The sequence below is a fragment of the Hippocampus comes genome, unplaced genomic scaffold (assembly GCF_001891065.2).
Source record: "Hippocampus comes isolate QL1 unplaced genomic scaffold, H_comes_QL1_v1.1 scaffold26, whole genome shotgun sequence".
NCBI lineage: Eukaryota > Metazoa > Chordata > Actinopteri > Syngnathiformes > Syngnathidae > Hippocampus > Hippocampus comes.
This window is the reverse complement of record NW_017805004.1, coordinates 408,676-427,889: the sequence shown is the minus strand read 5'-3', so window position 1 is coordinate 427,889 and position 19,214 is coordinate 408,676. Positions and strand designations below refer to the sequence as shown.

At 41.3% G+C, this 19,214-nt stretch overlaps 1 protein-coding gene and 1 long non-coding RNA gene across 2 annotated transcripts in view; one reads left to right on the top strand and one right to left on the bottom strand.

Annotated features, from left to right (window-relative positions):
• map3k7 (mitogen-activated protein kinase kinase kinase 7) overlaps nucleotides 1-18,789 on the bottom strand; it is a 28,018-nt gene extending 9,229 nt beyond the window's left edge. The window contains exons 1-10 of the mRNA XM_019859222.1: nucleotides 18,600-18,789; nucleotides 18,055-18,169; nucleotides 17,869-17,979; nucleotides 14,886-14,951; nucleotides 13,252-13,297; nucleotides 9,357-9,495; nucleotides 5,906-6,030; nucleotides 3,648-3,776; nucleotides 3,336-3,466; nucleotides 1,752-1,988 (exon numbers count right to left, since the gene is read on the bottom strand). Coding sequence (XP_019714781.1) covers nucleotides 1,752-1,988; nucleotides 3,336-3,466; nucleotides 3,648-3,776; nucleotides 5,906-6,030; nucleotides 9,357-9,495; nucleotides 13,252-13,297; nucleotides 14,886-14,951; nucleotides 17,869-17,979; nucleotides 18,055-18,147 — 1,077 coding nt within the window. The 5' untranslated portion in view covers nucleotides 18,148-18,169; nucleotides 18,600-18,789. The remainder of the gene's footprint in view (nucleotides 1-1,751; nucleotides 1,989-3,335; nucleotides 3,467-3,647; nucleotides 3,777-5,905; nucleotides 6,031-9,356; nucleotides 9,496-13,251; nucleotides 13,298-14,885; nucleotides 14,952-17,868; nucleotides 17,980-18,054; nucleotides 18,170-18,599) is intronic.
• On the top strand, nucleotides 7,943-14,035 carry LOC109509366 (uncharacterized). Its single transcript, XR_002166927.1, has 2 exons — nucleotides 7,943-8,169; nucleotides 13,553-14,035. It is a non-coding gene; the product is annotated as an uncharacterized LOC109509366 (long non-coding RNA).
• Nucleotides 18,790-19,214: the final 425 nt, after the last annotated feature.

The window sequence follows — 19,214 nt, the reverse complement described above, 5'->3', positions numbered from 1 at the left end:
CACCTTCAATGAATGGCCTATTTTAAAACTGTTTTCATATATAGGGCGCACCGCATTATGCATGGCAGAAAATGAGTTGTATCTTTCAAGGCAACCGCCGCTTTTTGACTGCAGCCATTGAAGACTGGTAATTGTGCTACATTTGGTCTGAAAGCCAAGCTATGCTGTTGCCAATGCAGTTGTAAATGGTTAAAGGGCTGTCACATTTATAGCGCTTCGCTACTCAAAGCGCTTCACGCTGTTAGCTCATTCACCTACAGGTGACGCAGCAAACGTGTTACTTGACACGGCAAAACTGTTTTGTCATCGGCGACAGACGGCGGCAAGTGTTGCGGCATGTGACGAAAAGGAACGGCTCCCGTGTTGCTTACATTTTGATTACCGGATTTCTTTAGAACAGAACAGTGTCCGTCTGAGGGAGAGAAAAACAAAAACAACATAGTTGAAAGTCACATGATGATGATTGGGCAAAAAGAAAATCTCAAGAAATATGAGGTGGAAATACGTACCTATCATACAAACAAAATATTCATCGAGTAAATTATTTAACGAGATGTTAACATCTTTATGCTCCTCGAGAGTCCAGATAAAAAGTCTCATTTCATGCGGCGGATTTTCCGCACTATAAGGCACTTCGGATTATAAGTCACACCTTCAATGAACGGCCTATTTTAAAACTGTTTTCATATATAGGGCGCACCGCACCGCATTATGCATGGCAGAAAATGAGTTGCGTCTTTCAAGGCAACCGCCGCTTTTTGACTGCAGTCATTGAAGACTGGTAATTGTGCTACATTTGGTCTGAAAGCCAAGCTATGCTGTTGCCAATGCAGTTGGTAAATGGTTAAAGGGCTGTCACTTGTATAGCGCTTCTCTACTCAAAGCGCTTCACGCTGTTAGCTCATTCACCTACAGGTGACGCAGCACCAGGAGCAACTGCGGTTTCAGTATCTATCTCAAGGACACTTCAACAGGGTTGCAATGGCCGGGGATCAAACAATCAACCTCCAGGTTGGGAAACGACCAATCTACCACTGAGCCATGCCACCCCCAGTTGTGATTTTGTACGTTTTTACTAGGGGTGGGAATCTATTGACACCTCAAGACTTGACTCCATTTTGATTTCGGGGTCTACATTTCACTTCCAATCAATTCCAGATTATTGATGCATTTCGAGACCCAATATTGAATTTGTGCATTTTCTTCCCGATACGTTTCTTTCTGACAGTTTTGACTATTTACGACCACTGAAACAGTATTTGTAATTCCACTGACAAACCCCAATTTGAATTAAATTGAGATGTTGCGGAAGTGTAAATTAAAAACAGAATACAATGATTTGCATATGCTTTTCGACTTGTATTCAACTGTATGCACTACAAAGACAAACTTTTTAAACTGCTGACTGTTGACATGGGTCTACAGTCCCTTAGCCAATCGGGATGCAAAACACAAAGCACTGTTAAAAAGAAGAAAGAAAAAAAACATTAAAAAAACTGCATTAAAAAAATACGGGAAACAGCCAAATAGTGAGGGTTCAATGTACACTGTACCGGTTTTTCGTGTACTTTTTTTTTTTTTTTTTTACAGTGCATTATTTTTCTCATTAATTTAGGAGATAATTACACTAAATGATACAACAGAAGAGTAATACATAAAATACCATTCTTCGACAGTCAAGCAGCGAGTAATAATCATTTTAGGGGATGATATCTGTCGGAGAGCAACAGAGTGCAAGCCGTCAAAATGACGGTTCTGGCGTGTCTAGGTCCATTCAAAATCCTGGTATGCATCGTGTTAAATGACAATACATTATACATCTGGCCAATTGAAAAATATATTCCCGCTAATCTCAGACATGTGGTGAGTGTATATGGTATCACATAAGCGAAAGTTATTGCTGTACCCGTGCTCGTTGCAGAATTGCCCTGCCCATCATCTGAATATTGATATGGCGTTTGCAGGGGTTCTTCAGATCCTGGAAAGTACTGCAAGCAGACATCAGAGGCAAGAGTAAGTACAGGATAACATTTTTACTTCATATCAATATTCATATCAATCCCACATTCTTGTACGGCCACTGGAGCGAGATGTTGGCATGAAGCTCGTCCAGTTTGTTGACCAGACGTTGGCGAGCAGGATAGAAGGTAACGGAGGGCTTTTGAATCTCTGGCCAAGGTATTTCTGCCTCAAGCCTCGCCTCCTCCCCCGCTTTCTCTTCTTCTGGGCAGGCCCTTTGCCGACTCCAATGCATTGGCCCGGTAATATGTCGATCCACTTTTGTGAAACTGCTGGTACTGGATATTACCCATCCCGTAGGAGTAATAAATCCCCTTGACTGTGTATCACCAACATGGATTGTCTCAACCGCAAGTGTCAGTGCCACACTGAAGCATATTATCAGTAGCAACTCCTACACTTATGTCATCTTCCCGCCCCATCCACAGAATAGGTTCACTTCCGCCTCCAACTTCCTGCGCTTCTGTGACGTAAGCGCATTACGTGCGCTTCCAGTTATGCTTTTCGATGTGTCTCTCTGAGGCGCAAAACATGAATAGGGACTTGCAAATTGCAATGCGAACCAGCTTATCCAGGCCTTGGAATATAAATTGTCAAATCTATACATTAGAATAATTTTACTTTATTCACAACACTGCTACCTGAGAACCTGAAAAGACAAACTTTGGAAAATGTATGAAAACTTTGTAACAGAGCGGCCCGGTGTCCAGTGGTGAGCGCGTCGACCTCACATTGCAGAGGTCGTGGGTTCGATCCCGGCTCTGGCCTTCCTGTGTGGAGTTTGCATGTTCTCCCTGGGCCTGCGTGGGTTTTCTCCGGGTACTCCGGTTTCCTCCCACATTCCAAAAACATGCATGGCAGGCTGATTGAACACTCTAAATCAGGGGTGTCAAAGTCAAATGGACGGAGGGCCAGACAAAAAATTTTGCTGCAAGCCGAGGGCCGGACTGATCGAATGTTCATTGAAAATTTTAAAAATGACCACATATTGTTTATTGAACCAAATTTAATTGACTGAAAACCTAACAAATACATTCCAATATGGTCAGATAAATAAAGCAACATTTTTTTATGGCTACGTCAGTAAACTTTAATTTTCAACGGCAGGCTGATTGAACACTCTAAATTGTCCCTAGGTGTGATTGTGAGCACCAATGTTTGTTTGTCTATGTGTGCCCTACGATTGGCTGGCAACCAGTTCAGGGTGTCCCCCGCCTACTGCCCGAAGACAGATGGGATCGGCTCCAGCATGCCCCGGGACCCTTGTGAGGATCAGCGGATCAGAAAATGGATGGATGAACTTAGTAACATTTTACCTGCATGAGATGAGTCATGATTTTCACAATCTCCTCCATGGAAGGCCGCTGAGAGGGGTCTTTGGACCAGCAGCGCGTCATCAAATTCTCAATAGGTTTGGGTAAATTCTTGATCAAAGGTGGCCTTGTCCCTGAAATAGAACACACGTAATTCAAGAAAGGAGATTGGTATGATCGCGGAATAGCAAAAACACGTTTTAAATGTAAGATAAACTGATACTGAAATAATAAAATCAAAGTCTACATTATAATCGACTATCAAGGGAGTGGCCCAAAAATGTCCATATTGATGTCACCATCCTTCTGACTCACCATTGTGCACTGCCCACATAATACGGAAAGCTGGTCCTCCAATTTCATCAAAGGGCTTCCGACGTGTGACCACCTCCCAGAGAATTATACCCCAGCTAAACACGTCACATTTCTCGCTGTATTTGCTACCTAGAAACCCAGAGGAAAAGGATCACTTTCAAACAAAGCAAAGAGGTTTCAAATCAATATTGCTGTGAGCAATTGCTCCAGTGTTTGAATAACAAAAGGAAATGCCGCATATTTAAAATACAGTGGTTTGTGGTTTGTAATCATGCCAAAATTGTTTGCGCAAGAAAAGCTGATCTCAACCACACCAGTTGTGTGGCTAATTTCCGCTTCCACTTGTTCACCCAATCGCAGGCCGAGCAACTGCCCGTGTTGGATTTGAGATTGACAGCGGGAATAAATGCAGGGGCCTTCAAGTGTGACGGGCCCCTTGAACTTTGTGACCTTCGGCCACATTTCAGGCTTTAACGTATAAGAATTAACACCAAAAGGGACACACACATGAAGTGGAACAAAATTTGTATCGTATTTTAAAATATTTTAAGGAATAAATAAAAAAAAAGAAAGTGTGGTATGAAAAATTATTCATAGGTTTGATGGAGAGTGTTTGTGAACAGCAATTTTTTGATCTTTCCACTGATTCTCAATCGGATTAAGGTCTGGAGTTTGACGTGCCCATTCTAACATCTGCAGATGTTTCGTTTTGAATAATTTCCATTGTAGATTTTGTTTGATGCTTCGGATCATTGTGCTTTGCAGGCTCCAACAGGGTTTCTTCCAAAATGGCCCTTAGTTTGGCTCCAGCCATCATCCCACCAGTTTTAACTGTCTTCTCCTGTCCCTGCTCCAGACATGACGCAACCACCACCGTGTTTGACGCACGCGCGCACGCACGCACGCACGCACGCACGCACGCATATGTGTATATATATATATATATTTGGAGGGGGCTTGGCTTGGCTTTATATTTAATTTTATTTATTATTTAAAAATGTAACCAGATGCACAGAAGAACTCAAAATATTGATTTTTAATATTAAAAAAAAAAAACATGTTGATTTCAATGTATTTATTCCTGAAATGTGTACTGGCCAGAAAACCTTCGGTGCCCCACCTCATTCATGTGGTGGCCCCAGGCCACTGTAAATGTAAAACAACTGTTCTATTTACATAGTTTGTTTCCCGGGGAACCCAGGACTCCGGTTTGGATGAGAACAGATTTCTCAGTTGGGCACTCAATAGCGATCTTCATTTTCTCCGAAATATAGGATGTCATGTAATTGATGAAAGATAACACTTTGGTGGTGTTCTTGTTGCAAAAGTGTTTTACATCACTTAGAGCTCTGTCCCCAATCAGTGTTTAAGGCCCATCGGTTGACTTCATCTGGAATGTTTAAGTTACATAGATTTCAGGAATTTTATTTCAGGGAGTCAGTATATTGTGGAAATGGACCAAATCTGTTTTGAGTTGGATGCCCATGTTCCGAGTAGTTATGTATTTGCCATTAATTTTTGACGCAGTCATTGTCCATGGCTGCTCCATCCTTTGGGTTGAAGAGGCATTCAGCGCAGGCAAACCACACTCCTCATTAATTTGATGCTTTAAGTTGATGCTTGGTTCTGCCAGTTGTCTGTTGTCCTCTCTCTGTCGGCTCTTTTCCTGGCAAAATCCAGGGGTGGGTACTGGCTGATTTGCCATCGCATCAGTTTGAATCTATCTTCGATGTGGAACTAAGTAACTGTCTGTTAGCCTGCTCCTGTCCATTGTTTTGACATCTCTGTAAAATGGTATCATCCTTCAACTGTCGATTTACCACCACATACAATTTAAGGCAGCACATTTTTGTTTCCAATAGTGCCATCTTGTGAAGACGCTTTTAATAGTCTTCAGTGGAATCGAGAGGCATCTTGTCACTAATAGCAGTGTTGGCTGCGGCTGCCTATCTGAAAAAAATTACAGTCCCAGAGATATCAAAGTGTGTTGGTGTCACTGTTGCCATGTAATTAATTAATAAATAAACAAATCAATAAATAAATGGAGAAAAAGCTTATTGGCAAAAAAGATGTAAGCACGGGCGAGAGCTAGCAGCAAAAGCATCTGCATCGCGTTAGAGCAGGAAGCAGATATGCCATTGTTATCAGTTACTTTCTGCCTTTGTGTGACAACAAAACGACCAACATTTGACAAGCATGCTGTCGTCAGACAATGCTTAATTACAGTTTCCCAAATTTGGAAAAAGCCAAATACTTGCCTTCAAATACCTCCGGAGCCATCCACGCTGCACTTCCTTTGTTGTTTGTCATATGAGTCTGAATGTCACAGGCTGTTCCAAAATCGCATATCTTGAGTACGGTGCCACCAGCCACAAGCAGTAAACTAAAAAGGACAACGCACGAGTATGAACACACATAAAATGAGAAAAATGTCAGTCTTGAAAGGATGCATTCAAATGTGATTTGTTCGTTCTGTCTGTGTCCTATGTGTTGTGTTGTATAATTTTGTCATTTATGTTAACTGTTCTTTTGATAGGGGTGCGGGCACCCACAGCGGCTCCTCTTGTTTTCTGGTTTAAGATAAGATAAGAAAACCTTTATTAGTCTCGCAATGGAGAAATTCCCAATTCACAGCAGCAAAGTTATGAATGGAAGAAGTAGAACAACAAAATATAGGAGAGAGGAAAGAAATTTCATCTGTGCTTCGCTGTTAGCCAACTCCGAACCTCAACATCACACTTCTCAGGTAAGTTAAACAATACAATGTGCTATGGCAATGGTGAGCCAACGAACAGGTTAAAGTAGGCCGAAAATTTGATCTTCGGTCAAAAAAGGTTGGGCACCCCTGGACCACTATAATTGACAACTTTTCGTCTCTTTGGGTAGGCTGCACATCTCTATGGACCTGTTATATGAAGAACGCGTCCTGCCAACAGGAGAAATTGGCAGAGAAAAGGAACTGAAGTGAGGTGGATGCAGGTCCTTTCGAAAGCTGAACATCCCAACATCAAAGCAGCAGTCCTCAGCATCCTCTCTTCCGCTATGTTTGTGGAGAGGATCTTCTCTTTTTATGATGACTACGTGGACAGGTGTGTGAAACAAATGTGTTGAACTGATGAAAGAAAGGTGAGCTCAGTGTGAGACTCAACGACGACATGTCTTGCTCAGAGTTTTACTCTGCGGCAGTCAACGATAAACCGCTCCTCACAGGAGCAAGATCTCAGAGGAAATATAGATGGAAAAAAATAGGCTGTCTCCATATAAGGCGTCATTGAGCTGTTCATAAGTTACAGGATCAATGTTCTGCTTATTATTTATTGTTATCTATGAACTGGATACAATTTTAAGTAGGAACGGTTCCTGTTTGAGAGATACAGTGATCCCTCGCCATATCATGCTTCATTTATCGTGGCTTCACTACATTGGATTTTTTTTCCCCAAAACCACCCGCGATAAACGAAAATCCACGAAGTAGCGACCAATTAACATATACAGGTAAAAAAAATATATACACTGTAATTTCTGGACTATAGACCGCACCTGATTATAAGCCGCACCACTACATTTTTAAAGGGAAAAAATATTTTGTACACACATAAGCCGCACCTGTGTATAAGCCGCAGGTGCCCATATTGTAACATGAGATATTTACAAAGAAAGACGGTACACAGGCGGCCGTTAGAAAAGTCTTTATATAAGCCGCTTCATGAAATAAGCCGCAGAGTTGAAAGTGTGTGACAAAAGTCGCGGCTTATAGTCCGGAAATTACGGTATATATATTTTTTAAAAGTCTGCAAAAAGTCCGCAAACGGTCCGCGAGAAGCTGCAAAACAACAGCGAGTCACATAGAGCAACATATACAGTACTGTACTCCATGTATATTGAAAAAAAATATATATAGATTTTTTTATGCTTGAAAAAATCCGCGATGCACTGAAGCCGCAATAAACGAACCGCGAAGTAGCGAGGGATCATTATCAGTATTCAGAAAAAAATGCCGAATGACTCAGAGGTTTTGAACATGGCTGTATGCATGATTGGTTCCCGGCGCTGTACGCGTGATTGGTTCCCAGCGCTGTACGCGTGATTGGTTCCCAGTGCGACGTCCACCAATGACAGCACGAGTGGATTTATCCCTTGAGCTGATTGGCCGCGCATCTTCGCAGCCCCGCCCAGCACCTTCCCCTTGTGTCTCGTCACGTGGTTGCCTCTCTGATCAGTGTCTAGTTAAGCTGTGGACTCTGATCAGTGTCTCTTCACACTGTTGTGTTTGCTACGTGAATGGCTTGGGGGCCGGGGGGTGGACACGCTCGGGCAAAAGCAAAAGCAAAAGTGAGCGTGAGCGAGAGAGAAAGAGAGGATGTGATTTGGCTTGTCCGAAAAAAGCAGCACTTCTCTCTTTGACTCCTCCTCATCAATACCGATTAATTGGCTTATCATAAACACATCGGCTGAGCGGGGATAGCTGGCCAGCAGCTAGCTGGAAGCTAACGGTGGCTACACTGTCAGAGCGGCGTAAAGTGTGAGTAACACAAGTGTCTTTGTCTCTCTCAAAAGGCAATGCTGATGAATATTAATTACTGTACAATGTTTTATAATTAATGATTTAAGTGTACTGCTCTAGTCTTTGTCTCAAATATGTAAAGTATACATACTGTTTTACATATAAACATGCTGGGTATCCACATAAACTTACACAATAATTCCTAGGGGGGAGCCAACGCTCCATCGTGGTTTTTCACTTATCGCGACAGGGTCCCGGTCCCCACTAACCACGATAAGTGAAGGAACACTGCATATATTTTGTTGTTTTAAATTAAAGTCAATTTCTGGATAACATTTTCATGTGTTCATATCATTTGGAAAGATGCATCTTACCCGATTCAGGTTTAAATAGTCAAAAATGGTTTCTCCCACAAAAATAAAAAAATAAATAAAGCTTTAAGTTTGAAAACAATCAGGTCGGCCATCCCGTTTTGTTTTGTGATGACATTTTCCAAATGTGAGATACGGCCAAGTCGGTAAAGTGTTCATGTCACCTAGGGGTGTTTCAAGAGTGAAATATGATCAGGTGTGGGTCGTTTTTAATGTGTGTTTTCACACATTTATAAATGCATTTCTGTTTCTCCTCAGTTTGTGCTCAATCAGAGATCCTGTCCGTTTTGTGGATGGATATATTTTCACACATTTTTTTTTTTACATGGTTAACTTTCTTATTAACGTGCTCTAAAATGCTTGCAAATGTACAGTCGACCCCCACATGCTCAAGGTTCGGCATTCGCAGATTTGCATCTTCACCAATTTAAAAATATGTATTTTTTTTGAATTGTTTGAGGGATTGTAGGTTGGTTTTCTTTCCCTCCCATTTTTCATGGAAAACGTATATTGATTGCTTATCAGCAGTTTTTGAAGAATTTTGAATTCTATAACTATTTTTCCAATGCATTTCAAGGGCCGTCACTTGCGGACCTGCCCAATCGCCCTTCACCGTGAATAGCAGGGGTCAACTATATTCAAAGTTTGAAAAGACAGTATAGGTTTTTCACACATATATATATATTTTTTTTTTTTCATTGTTTTTGTTTTGTTTCGTTTTTTTTGCCTCATGACTTGCTGGCCATGTGAAAATGTGGGTCTCACTGTTCGAACCACTGGTATGAGGTACAATGAAACAGCAAATAATACAATGTGAGATGACGGGGGGCATACTTAGGTGGCTTGAGGTCCCTGTGGATCAGAGCCTTTGGTTTCATGCCATGGAGATAGGCCACACCCTGGGAACATTGTAAACACCAGCTCATGGCATGGGAAGCGGAGTAAGAGGGGAGCGGTTCAGCACCATGCAGCACTACAAACAAGAAAGTGAAGTCACGACCCTGACAATGACAGCAGAAAAACATAGGAACAATAGACATGCACAGGTCTGACAAAACACTTTCATATACATCTGGTGGATCCTTAATTGTTTCAAAAACAATTTGAACATACACCACAAAAGGAGTTGTCAATTAATAATTTAGGCTTTCCTACTCCATGCTGCTCCTGTCAGCAGCATTTAGATCACTTCAAAAATTTGATAATTGCAATGCATTTTTGAGGATATATTAAAGCAGGGGTCACCAACATGAGGCCAGATCTTGTAGCCCCCAAAACCCACCCGAGTAGCCTGCAAGACTGCTCTAAAATAGCTCAGGAGTGATGGAGCATTGTGATTTCCTAGCACAGTTTTAGATGTGATTATTTGAAGAGTTCCTGAGATTTAGAGAAAGTGTTGCATGTTCATTTTTATCTCTTTTTTTGTTCCAAAAAATCATCAATCCAGTGGCGTTTTATGATAGAGGTGACACGGGCAGCCGCGCAGCGCAGCATTGTCAGAAGTTATTTTATTAACAAAAAAAAAAAAAAAAAAATTAACAAACGAACAAAAAATCATTTGATGAGTTTCAACGGCTGCCCGCAATCACAATAGGCTGTGTGGTCAGCCGCTGACCTGAGTGGCTGACCGCACAGCCTATTGTGCTATTACAGATATTTTTGGTATATTTATATGTTATGGTTATCACCATAAGCCAGGTGGCCGATTTTGAGCTTTTGGGATCAAGCGAATGAATACATCCCATTGTGATTTTTGAGTAGCCGTATGTCTCAAGCATTCAAAAAGGTTGGGCCGATATTGAAGATCAGTAGCTTAATACACCCGCAGCGGCCATTTTTAAAGATGGCTGACATATATTGATGAAAGCGCAAAGTCCAGTCTAACTGTGTGCATGGACGGAGTTTTCTTATTGGTATTTTGGTATACTTTGCACAGGTAGAATTAGGCATCGGCGTTTGCGTCGTTGTGGGATGGAAAAACTCTTTTCCCCGACCAAACATAGCAGCATTACTCATATGCATTAAAATCAGTCACCCGAGTACCCAATTCCTAAAAGTGCGGAAACAGAAAGACTCACTGGGGTCCAAAAAACTGCAAAATCTCCCTTTGCTGATGATGTAGTAGGCCGTGAATGTGATGTGGACAATTGGAGACAGCCTTGCAACCACGACCGTGCATCCATGTGTGACCTCCACCCTTCTCAATTGAGAAAGGGGTGCTATTTTTTTATTTTTTTTAAGTTGATCATCCTAATCATTTTCAGTGAATTGGTGTCTACAATGATTCAGAGGAATTGTCCTGGTGTCACATTTCTGAATGAAATCTGATGACATCCACCACACACATCTGCGGAGAGCTGAATGTGTCTGCCTGTGCATCGATCCAACCAACATGGCATTAGACCACTGCGCCACGAGTTCGTGTTTTTGCCGAGTGAACGATCTAGTCTAATTTTAGTGACAAAATTTGCAGAGGCATCGGGGTGGTGGGGTAGGGATAGGGTGTTTTTTGGTGGGGGCACCAGAAGTGTGCCCCCACCAAAAAAGAAACCCAACCAAAAAAAAAAAAAACAAAAAAAAAAAACCACCCTCATTCCCCGGTTCGCCTTGTGACACACAGCGCAGTCTATAGACAGCCTTGCAACCACGACCGTGCATCCATGTGTCACCCCCACCCTTCCCAATTGAGATGGGGGTGCTATTTTTTTTATTTTTTTTAAGTTAATCATCCTAATCATTTTCAGTGAACTGGCGTCTACAATGATTCAGAGGGATTATCCTGGTGTCACATTTCTGAATGAAATCTGATGACATCCGACCACCGGGTCGTCCACTATAATAAATAAATATGAATACATTTCATGTTGTTTAATGCACAGCAATGATAACATTAAAATAAGATACATCGCTTTCTCACAAAAACTATCAACTGTCAATTATCAAATTACTCATTGTCATACAAACACTATCAAAGTTACACTTGAATATTGCACATGTACTATGAACAGAAACCGTGCTTTTTTTTTTGTTTGTTTGTTTTTTGTTTTGTTTTGTTTTTCCCACAAACCTGCAAGTCTGTACTCAGCAATTTAAAATGGCAAAGACCATTCGCTTGTTCTGCAGAGTGATCAGTTATGGAAGGGAGGGTTTTGTTTCCCAATCCAAGCATGACTGCCTGAATGAATTTGAATGTGATTTGACCATCTTCAATCACATTCAGCACGTCGACTGCGACTGAGTCGAGTGCTTCTTCTTTCGCTTTGTGCAGAGAAAAAGCACACAGGACTAGTTATTGAATCGGGTCTCCTTTTGGAGGAGGAAAGGAGGGAAATTGCTGAAAATTTTTAAAGTTGAGCTCATTTTTAAGACTTATGCACTGTTGGCCTTGAACAGATCAATGAAGCATGGTGTGTGCTTGTCAAGAGCTTCGCAGAAGTCCCCTTCAATATTTTTGCTGGCGATGCAATTAAACTTGGCAAAAACCTGAAAAACAGAGAGTGGGTGTAGAAAGAGTTTGTATTAAAATCAAAGGTGAAAATCAACTGAAAAACACAATGTAAAAAAACCGGCAATGTTATATTGAAATTGCATTTTTCAATTTGCTTTCCCGTGAATACCATATTTTTCCGCACTATAAGGCGCACCTAAAAACATTCAATTTTCTCAAAAGCCTTACTATCCGATGTGCCTTATATATGGATCATTATTCTGAATTCTTCGACATAGTACTTTAATTGTTCTGTAAAGCGCTTTGTTACAGCCGCAGCGGTTGTGAAAGCTCTGTGTAAATAAAGCTGTATTGTATTGTATTACCTTTAATATAGCTCCATCTAGTGCAGTGGGGGCCAACCTGCGGCTCGCGAGCCGCATGCGGCTCTTTGGCTGGTTCCATGCGGCTCCCGGGCTTTCACATGACAAGCGTCGAAAACACCTCGACGGGGGCGCTGCCATTCAAACAACAGGCGCCAAGCACTGGAGAATTCACGATGTCAGTTAATCATCAATCCCGTTACTTGATTGACATAAAGGGCAACCAGTCAGATGACAACTGAATCACCGCTCATGCGCAAACAATGGCACTAAGCGCGAAGATAGTCAGCGAATTACCTCTGATTTTAAGGCAGGGGTGCCCAATAGATCAATCGCGATCGACCGGGAGCCAGCGGACTGTTCCCAAGTCGACTGTGAGGGTTGGGAGTACGAAATGGAGAGGAAAAAACTCTGTGTGTCTGTGTGTTTCGATTTCATGTTCGGTGACAATCCAGCTGTTGCTCATCTTGGCGTGCGTGCATGTGGATATGTCCATGCGCTGATTGATGAATTGTGTGTCAATGTTTCTCTGTCCACATTATGTTCAATGGGGTGAAAATTGCGCTTACATGCCTTTGTCCTACTAATCAGGGAACGGATTACTGTCGAAAATTTGGATGTTTGGGAGGTTTACATCAGAGGATGTTGCTCGTCTTTGGGCCTTTGGAGTCTTTTGAGATTTTTGCTGATAAGGGCAACACAAATTGGATTGACTTGATTCGGCAAGATAACTTTGAGGCACAACATATCTGCATATTGCTGTTGATTACAACCCCTACTCTGATTACATACAGTACGAGTGAGAGAAAGGACATCACAACATTGTTGAGACTGACAAATGATCCAACTTGTAAACCGTAACTCAGACAACAAATCGGGGGAATTCTCACTTGACAGTTATGTCGTAGTGTAAACTCACCGTTGTACAGCGATCCTCCTTCAGCATATTCCATTACAAGACAGACCTAAAGAGGAGCGTCAGATTATTCCAATTTCTATAACGGCATTATTTAATCAATTCATACAAAACATGATCACAAGTAGGCATGGGCCGGTGTCAGTTTCTTGCTGTACGATAACCTTGAGAAAATAAAAATCGTGGTTTCACGATACTGCACTTAGGGGTCTAAAATGTATTGTTTTACATGGTTGAGTAATTAACACAATTTGACCCCTACATTTACCCATGGATCCATTTTCTACAATGGATCTGAGGTCAGGTGGTGCTGGAAGGAACTTTAAGAGGGAAGCCCAGACGTCCCGCTTCCCAGCTTCTTCTTCCAACTCTTCAGGATGGATCCCAAGGCGTTTCCAGGCCAGCTGGGTGGCAGTCTCTCTAGTGTCCTGTGTCATCACTGGGGTCCACTGCCAGTGAGCACCTCTCACCAAGGAGGCAACCAGGGGGCATCGTTAACATAGGCCCTAGCCACCTTATCTGACTCCTCTCAATGTGGAGGAGCAGCTGCTTGACTCTGAGTAACCGACCCATTCCTCTTCATTCACAATGGATGACTCGACTCTATTGATTATCATCAACTAGGAATGCACTGAAGTGAGAACTCTTTGCCAAGACTTGAAAAAAAAATGAGGATATAAATAGAAGCCTTTCTTATGTGGATATAAATCGGATATGTATTTTCGGTGACTTGTCAGATCCATTTGGCCGTAGAAAGAAAATAAAGATGTTTTGATGGTTGCTCACAAGTTTTTGCATTCAATGTATGCAAATTATGTGATTCACTACTTTTTTAATCAATAGTTTTCTCCAGTGTTTCACAACCTTTATTGAGCCAAGGCACATATTTCCATCCAAAAAAAATGTCACGGCACACCAGTTAGCAAAAATGATTCATAAAAAGTCAGTACGTAGCTGCACCTTCTGTCATCTATTGGAAGAGCATTTGGTTGTTCTGCCTATTACTGTAGAATCTACATCTACAGTGTCGATGGTGTGGGCTTATGTGTCCATCTGGCACCGCCATTATGAAAACTGCAAGTTCTTAGGTTTTACTTCAAGATATTTTTGATAAAAATAGCTTTTGACTTCACCAAATACAACCTCTGTAAAGCTGCAAATCGAACAAACGATTGATTCTTTTTCGTCCTTTATAACCTGTATGTTTTGAAACACTGCTGCGCATAAACATTTGGAACAGTACATTTTAACAAAATCTTTTTTTTTTTTTTTTTTTTTTATGAATAACACAAAAATACTGTTTTCCATTTGTGTGTCAAGTCCCCAAAGAAAATGATAGCAAAACATAATAACAAAAAATATTGGCCTGTATTTGTGTCGTCTGACCTCAGCATAAGTGCAAGCTATTGAATTGCACATTTTCACATACTACCTCACCACCTTGGTGCATGCTTGCCTTATCACAATACTGCGTTTGAGTCATGTTTTGTTGATAAAATATATTTTGGATCAAAACCAAAAATGAACATATGTGCCATTTTCGGCAAAAATTTTCGGTGCACTCCTATTATCAAATATAATGACCAATGACCAGAACAACACAACAATAAGTAATTTAAAAATAATTGTGAACTTACTGGATTACTGCAGGAGCCATACAACTTCACAATATTAGGATGATTTACCCGCGAAAGCTGCCGTAGCTGCAGACAGAAGAATACAAGTCAAAATTGGTAATATACTTAAGTTATACTAATAATTGATAATACAAATATTGTAAGGAAAATAGCAGCAAAGCTGTTTTTTTGGACTATAAGTCACACTTTTCTACAGTTTGTCTGATTCTGCAACCGAGACACAAATGTGACTTGTAGATATTAAAATTACAGTTCGGACGTAGGCCCAAAATCCTCAATTCCTTATCGTGTTGACTTTCTTTTGGTGGTTGCCAAATACTTTTGGTGTGTTACCACTGGTGTCCACCTTCTTACGCATGTGAAAAAGCATCGACAGTATTTGACACCCACCAGAAGAGGGTGGACGATATGCAAGAACAGGAAATAGAAGTTCAAGCTTTGGCCACAATGCGAAGCGGGATTCTCTTTAAGGTGAACAATTTATTGTTTATTATTTTACTTTATGTTAACTGTTTTGTTAAGCGCTTTGTTACAGCTGCAGCTGTTGTGAAAGCGCGATATAAATCAGGATGTATTGTATTTAAAACTGAAACAAACAACTTTTCCAAAGTGAGAGGCGAAGTTTCATCCAACTGAAACGCGTTCGCAGCAGTCAATAACAGGGGCGTTCGGAAAATCACTCTTGACGCTCTTACATCACTCTAAGAGTGTGTGCCTTGAGAAGCAGAGCACACTCGCCTACCATTCATTTCCAAACGCAGCCGACTGTATGTTACCGGTAACTGTTTCCATTTCTACTTCCAGATGCACTGGGCTCTGGCACTCCTTTTTTGCGGCATTTTGAGGAACCAAACAACACATTTGAACAATGCTCTGAGTTTCTAAACTGTCAGAGCGAATGAATGCGCACATACAGTGTATTTCTCAACACACCTACAATTTGGAAACCAGGATTCTGGGTGCGAGTCCTAACACTCCTGGACTTGGTCTCAGTTTCTGTCAAATCAGTTTCCCAGAAATAATGTGACCGGAGTGACTTACCGGTACATAATTATTGGTACCACTGGTTAAGATGTGTTGTTTAGCTTCTAATAAACAGTTTTTTTCTCTACACAATATAAGATGACCAGTTGTTAGCGCGTCGACCTCACAGTGCAGAGGTTGTGGTTTCGATCCCGGCTTCGGCTTTCCTGTGTGGAGTTTGCATGTTGTCCCCGGGCCTGCGTGGGTTTTCTCTGGGTACTCCAGTTTCCTCCCACATTCCAAAAACATACATGCAGGCTGATTGAACACTCTAAATCGTCCCTAGGTGTGAGTGTGAGCGCGGATGGTTGATCGTCTCTGTGTGCCCTGCGATTGGCTAGCAACCGGTTCAGGGTGTTCCCCGCTTACTGCCCGAAGGCGGCTGGGATAGGCTCCAGCAACCCCTGCGACCCTTGTGAGGAGAAAGCGGATCGGAAAATGGATGGGTGGATGGAGGATAAAAATGTTCCAAAAGAAGAAAATCCAACCTTTAATTCAAGTGGATTTATTCAGCGGCGAGGAAGGGGGATCTGACATTAAGAAATCCGTCTTTTACATCAAATCACTTGTGCCACAATTATTAATACTACTGATAATACTTTGTACAGCTCCCTTTTACCAACAAAACAACAACTAATATTCTCCTATAATGTTTCACTAGACATAAGAATATAGTAAGCGGGACCTTTGACTATTCCTCTTTGCACAATCTCTCTAAATCAGGGATATCGAACTAAACTTATATGAGTGCTGCTGAAGATAAGAGTCTGGGTGTCTCTGGGCCACATCAAGTATTAAAAAAAAAAAAAAAAGTACAACTCATCCAATCTTCTCACTTTTTATGAATAACACTTCAGCAGATCTTTTAAGGGTTCTTCAGAACGTGACCAAGAATGATGGCCAGGTCCTCTCTCTCATCTCCGTGGTACTTATCGTCCTCACATGGAGAGTTGCGTAATGCCATCTGATTACTTCAGCACAGCAACTTTCTCTGTGCTTTCAAGACAAAAACGTTCCATCTCCTGTTTTTCTTGAATTTTACTATTCTCATCCCCAAACTTGGGGTTGAGATCTGGGGACCCAGATATCTATAGAAGTTTGATTCCATGTCTGATGAATATTTTCTAAAAATTTCAGTATGCTTCTGCAACAAACATTTTATTTTTTTTAAGGCTTTTAACACATCTTAACCAGGGGTGCCAATTATCATGGAGGGTACGGTTTGATATGTTTTTTTCTGCTTCAATCATGCATTTTTTGACCAGGGCAACTTGGATTCTGGAGCAACAAACAACTTGTTCAGACTGCAGGGAAATGCAACCCAAATATGATTTTTTTTGCCCATATCTGTGATCAGTATCTGTATTTTTTTTACGAAATCTGGATATCTCAATTCCGATTTTTTCAAATTTGACCTGTGTCACTTTCATATGTGGTCCTCGATCAGATATGATCTGATTTTTTAAAAATGTGACCTCAGTCTGAATTCACAGGTCGCATGTGTCCGACCTATATATCGTCAAAAGCCCAATATGCACTTAGCGCAGACAGGAGAAACTGCTTGGGAGTAAGATTGACAGTTATCCCTGAATCTGCAAAGTGCTTTTGTGTAACAGTATTGACTTTATATTTGAGTTAAATGTTTGCCTACTTGAAACATGAAACATAAAGTGGACATTTATGATGATCGTAGTAATTCAGCCATTCAGATGATTCATTTATTACGCATGGCAATGACGTGACCCTTAAATGGATGAGGAGGTTAAAAAACCTAATTTCGATGCGGAGGAGGTAGAAATATTTTGATATTTCTACCTCCTCCCGCATCGCTCCTCTGTAGATCGGAAATGCTAAAAAGTGGAGGCCCTACACGCTGGCCCCTATTTAATCCGGTTAAACACGACAATGTGAGTATCCAACATTGAGTTAAAAAGATGCAACAGCACTCTAAGGTGTGTACCTCAACAATAAAGGCTTTTCTCTCAGATTCACTTTCAATGGTCTTGATAGCAACATCTTTGCCTTTCCACTTGGCTTTGCAAACCACTCCAAAAGCCCCTCTGCCGACTACCTGAAAATAGAATGTTTACAATGGGTGTTAACTTTGGACAATAGTAATAATATCACACTAATAAATGCACCCTACCTCCTCTACTTCAATGTCCTCATAATTAATTTCCTCAAATGGATATCCCGGAGGTGTCTCAAGCATGTCGGTGGATGGGAGCGACAGCGACATACTAGCTCACGTCAGCCACCTACTGTTAAAGGAGAAACATAGTAGAACAGACAGTAAATAGATATGTGCTGCGCCGCAGATATTAGACACACAACAGTGCTGCTATTGGGATTGGCCTGCCATCCCCTAATTCTATGCCTACGTTTCTTAAAGAAAAAATATTACTTAAAAAAAGCGAAGGGCCATTGTTTAAAACTGAGTTAGATATCAGAACGTTGGTCGCAAAACAGCAACTGTCAAACTAACATAAACAATCTTAACAGGGCTAACTGTTGCTGCAATACAACTGTGGCGAAACAGTTTACGACAAACTAACATTCACTGTACGTTGTCACAGAATCAACTTTTAGTAACACCGCAGCCTCGAGTTAACAAGTAAGCCGAGGCCTACAGTTCATTAGATGGCTTTTCAAAGAAATGTAGCTGCTGGCCTGGATGCTAACACAACATACCGGGGCTAGTTAGCTCACCAGCACCGGCCGTCTGGACATGAAGGTGTCTATTATTCATGAACAAAAACTTAAACGACAACGTCCTTTAAATAAAATGGGGTTTCATTGTCGCACCGAGAGCTAGACATAACTGGTCTAGCAGGACTGGTAAAAGTGTATTTTTATTCTTCACAGGAAATGATCCAACAGGAAACGAGTGTGCATTTCTAGTTCTTCCCCAGGACACTGAACGCAAGTTTTTAAAAATCTATCCTTTAAAAGAGGCAAGTCGAAATTTTTTAAGTAGATCTAATATTTTCATGCATTTTTTAAATTGCCCAAGCACTACATCCTGCATACCTACGTTTTGTCAAACATCGCAAAAGAAACCTCTTCGGAACACGGACGTACCTAATAGACGGACTACTTATGCCGCCATACTCACAACGCCAGAAATGAAGCCACCGGCGGCCATCTTGAGTTGCCATAATAGCACACCTGCACTTGAATACTGTATATTGATTTTTCCGCGGCGTTTTCACGTTATTTTCTGTCTCTAAGGTAAAAATAAGACATTGGTGCACGGTTGTACCAAAGAGTCTGGGAAAAACTCTGAAAGCACATTTCATTGGTAAG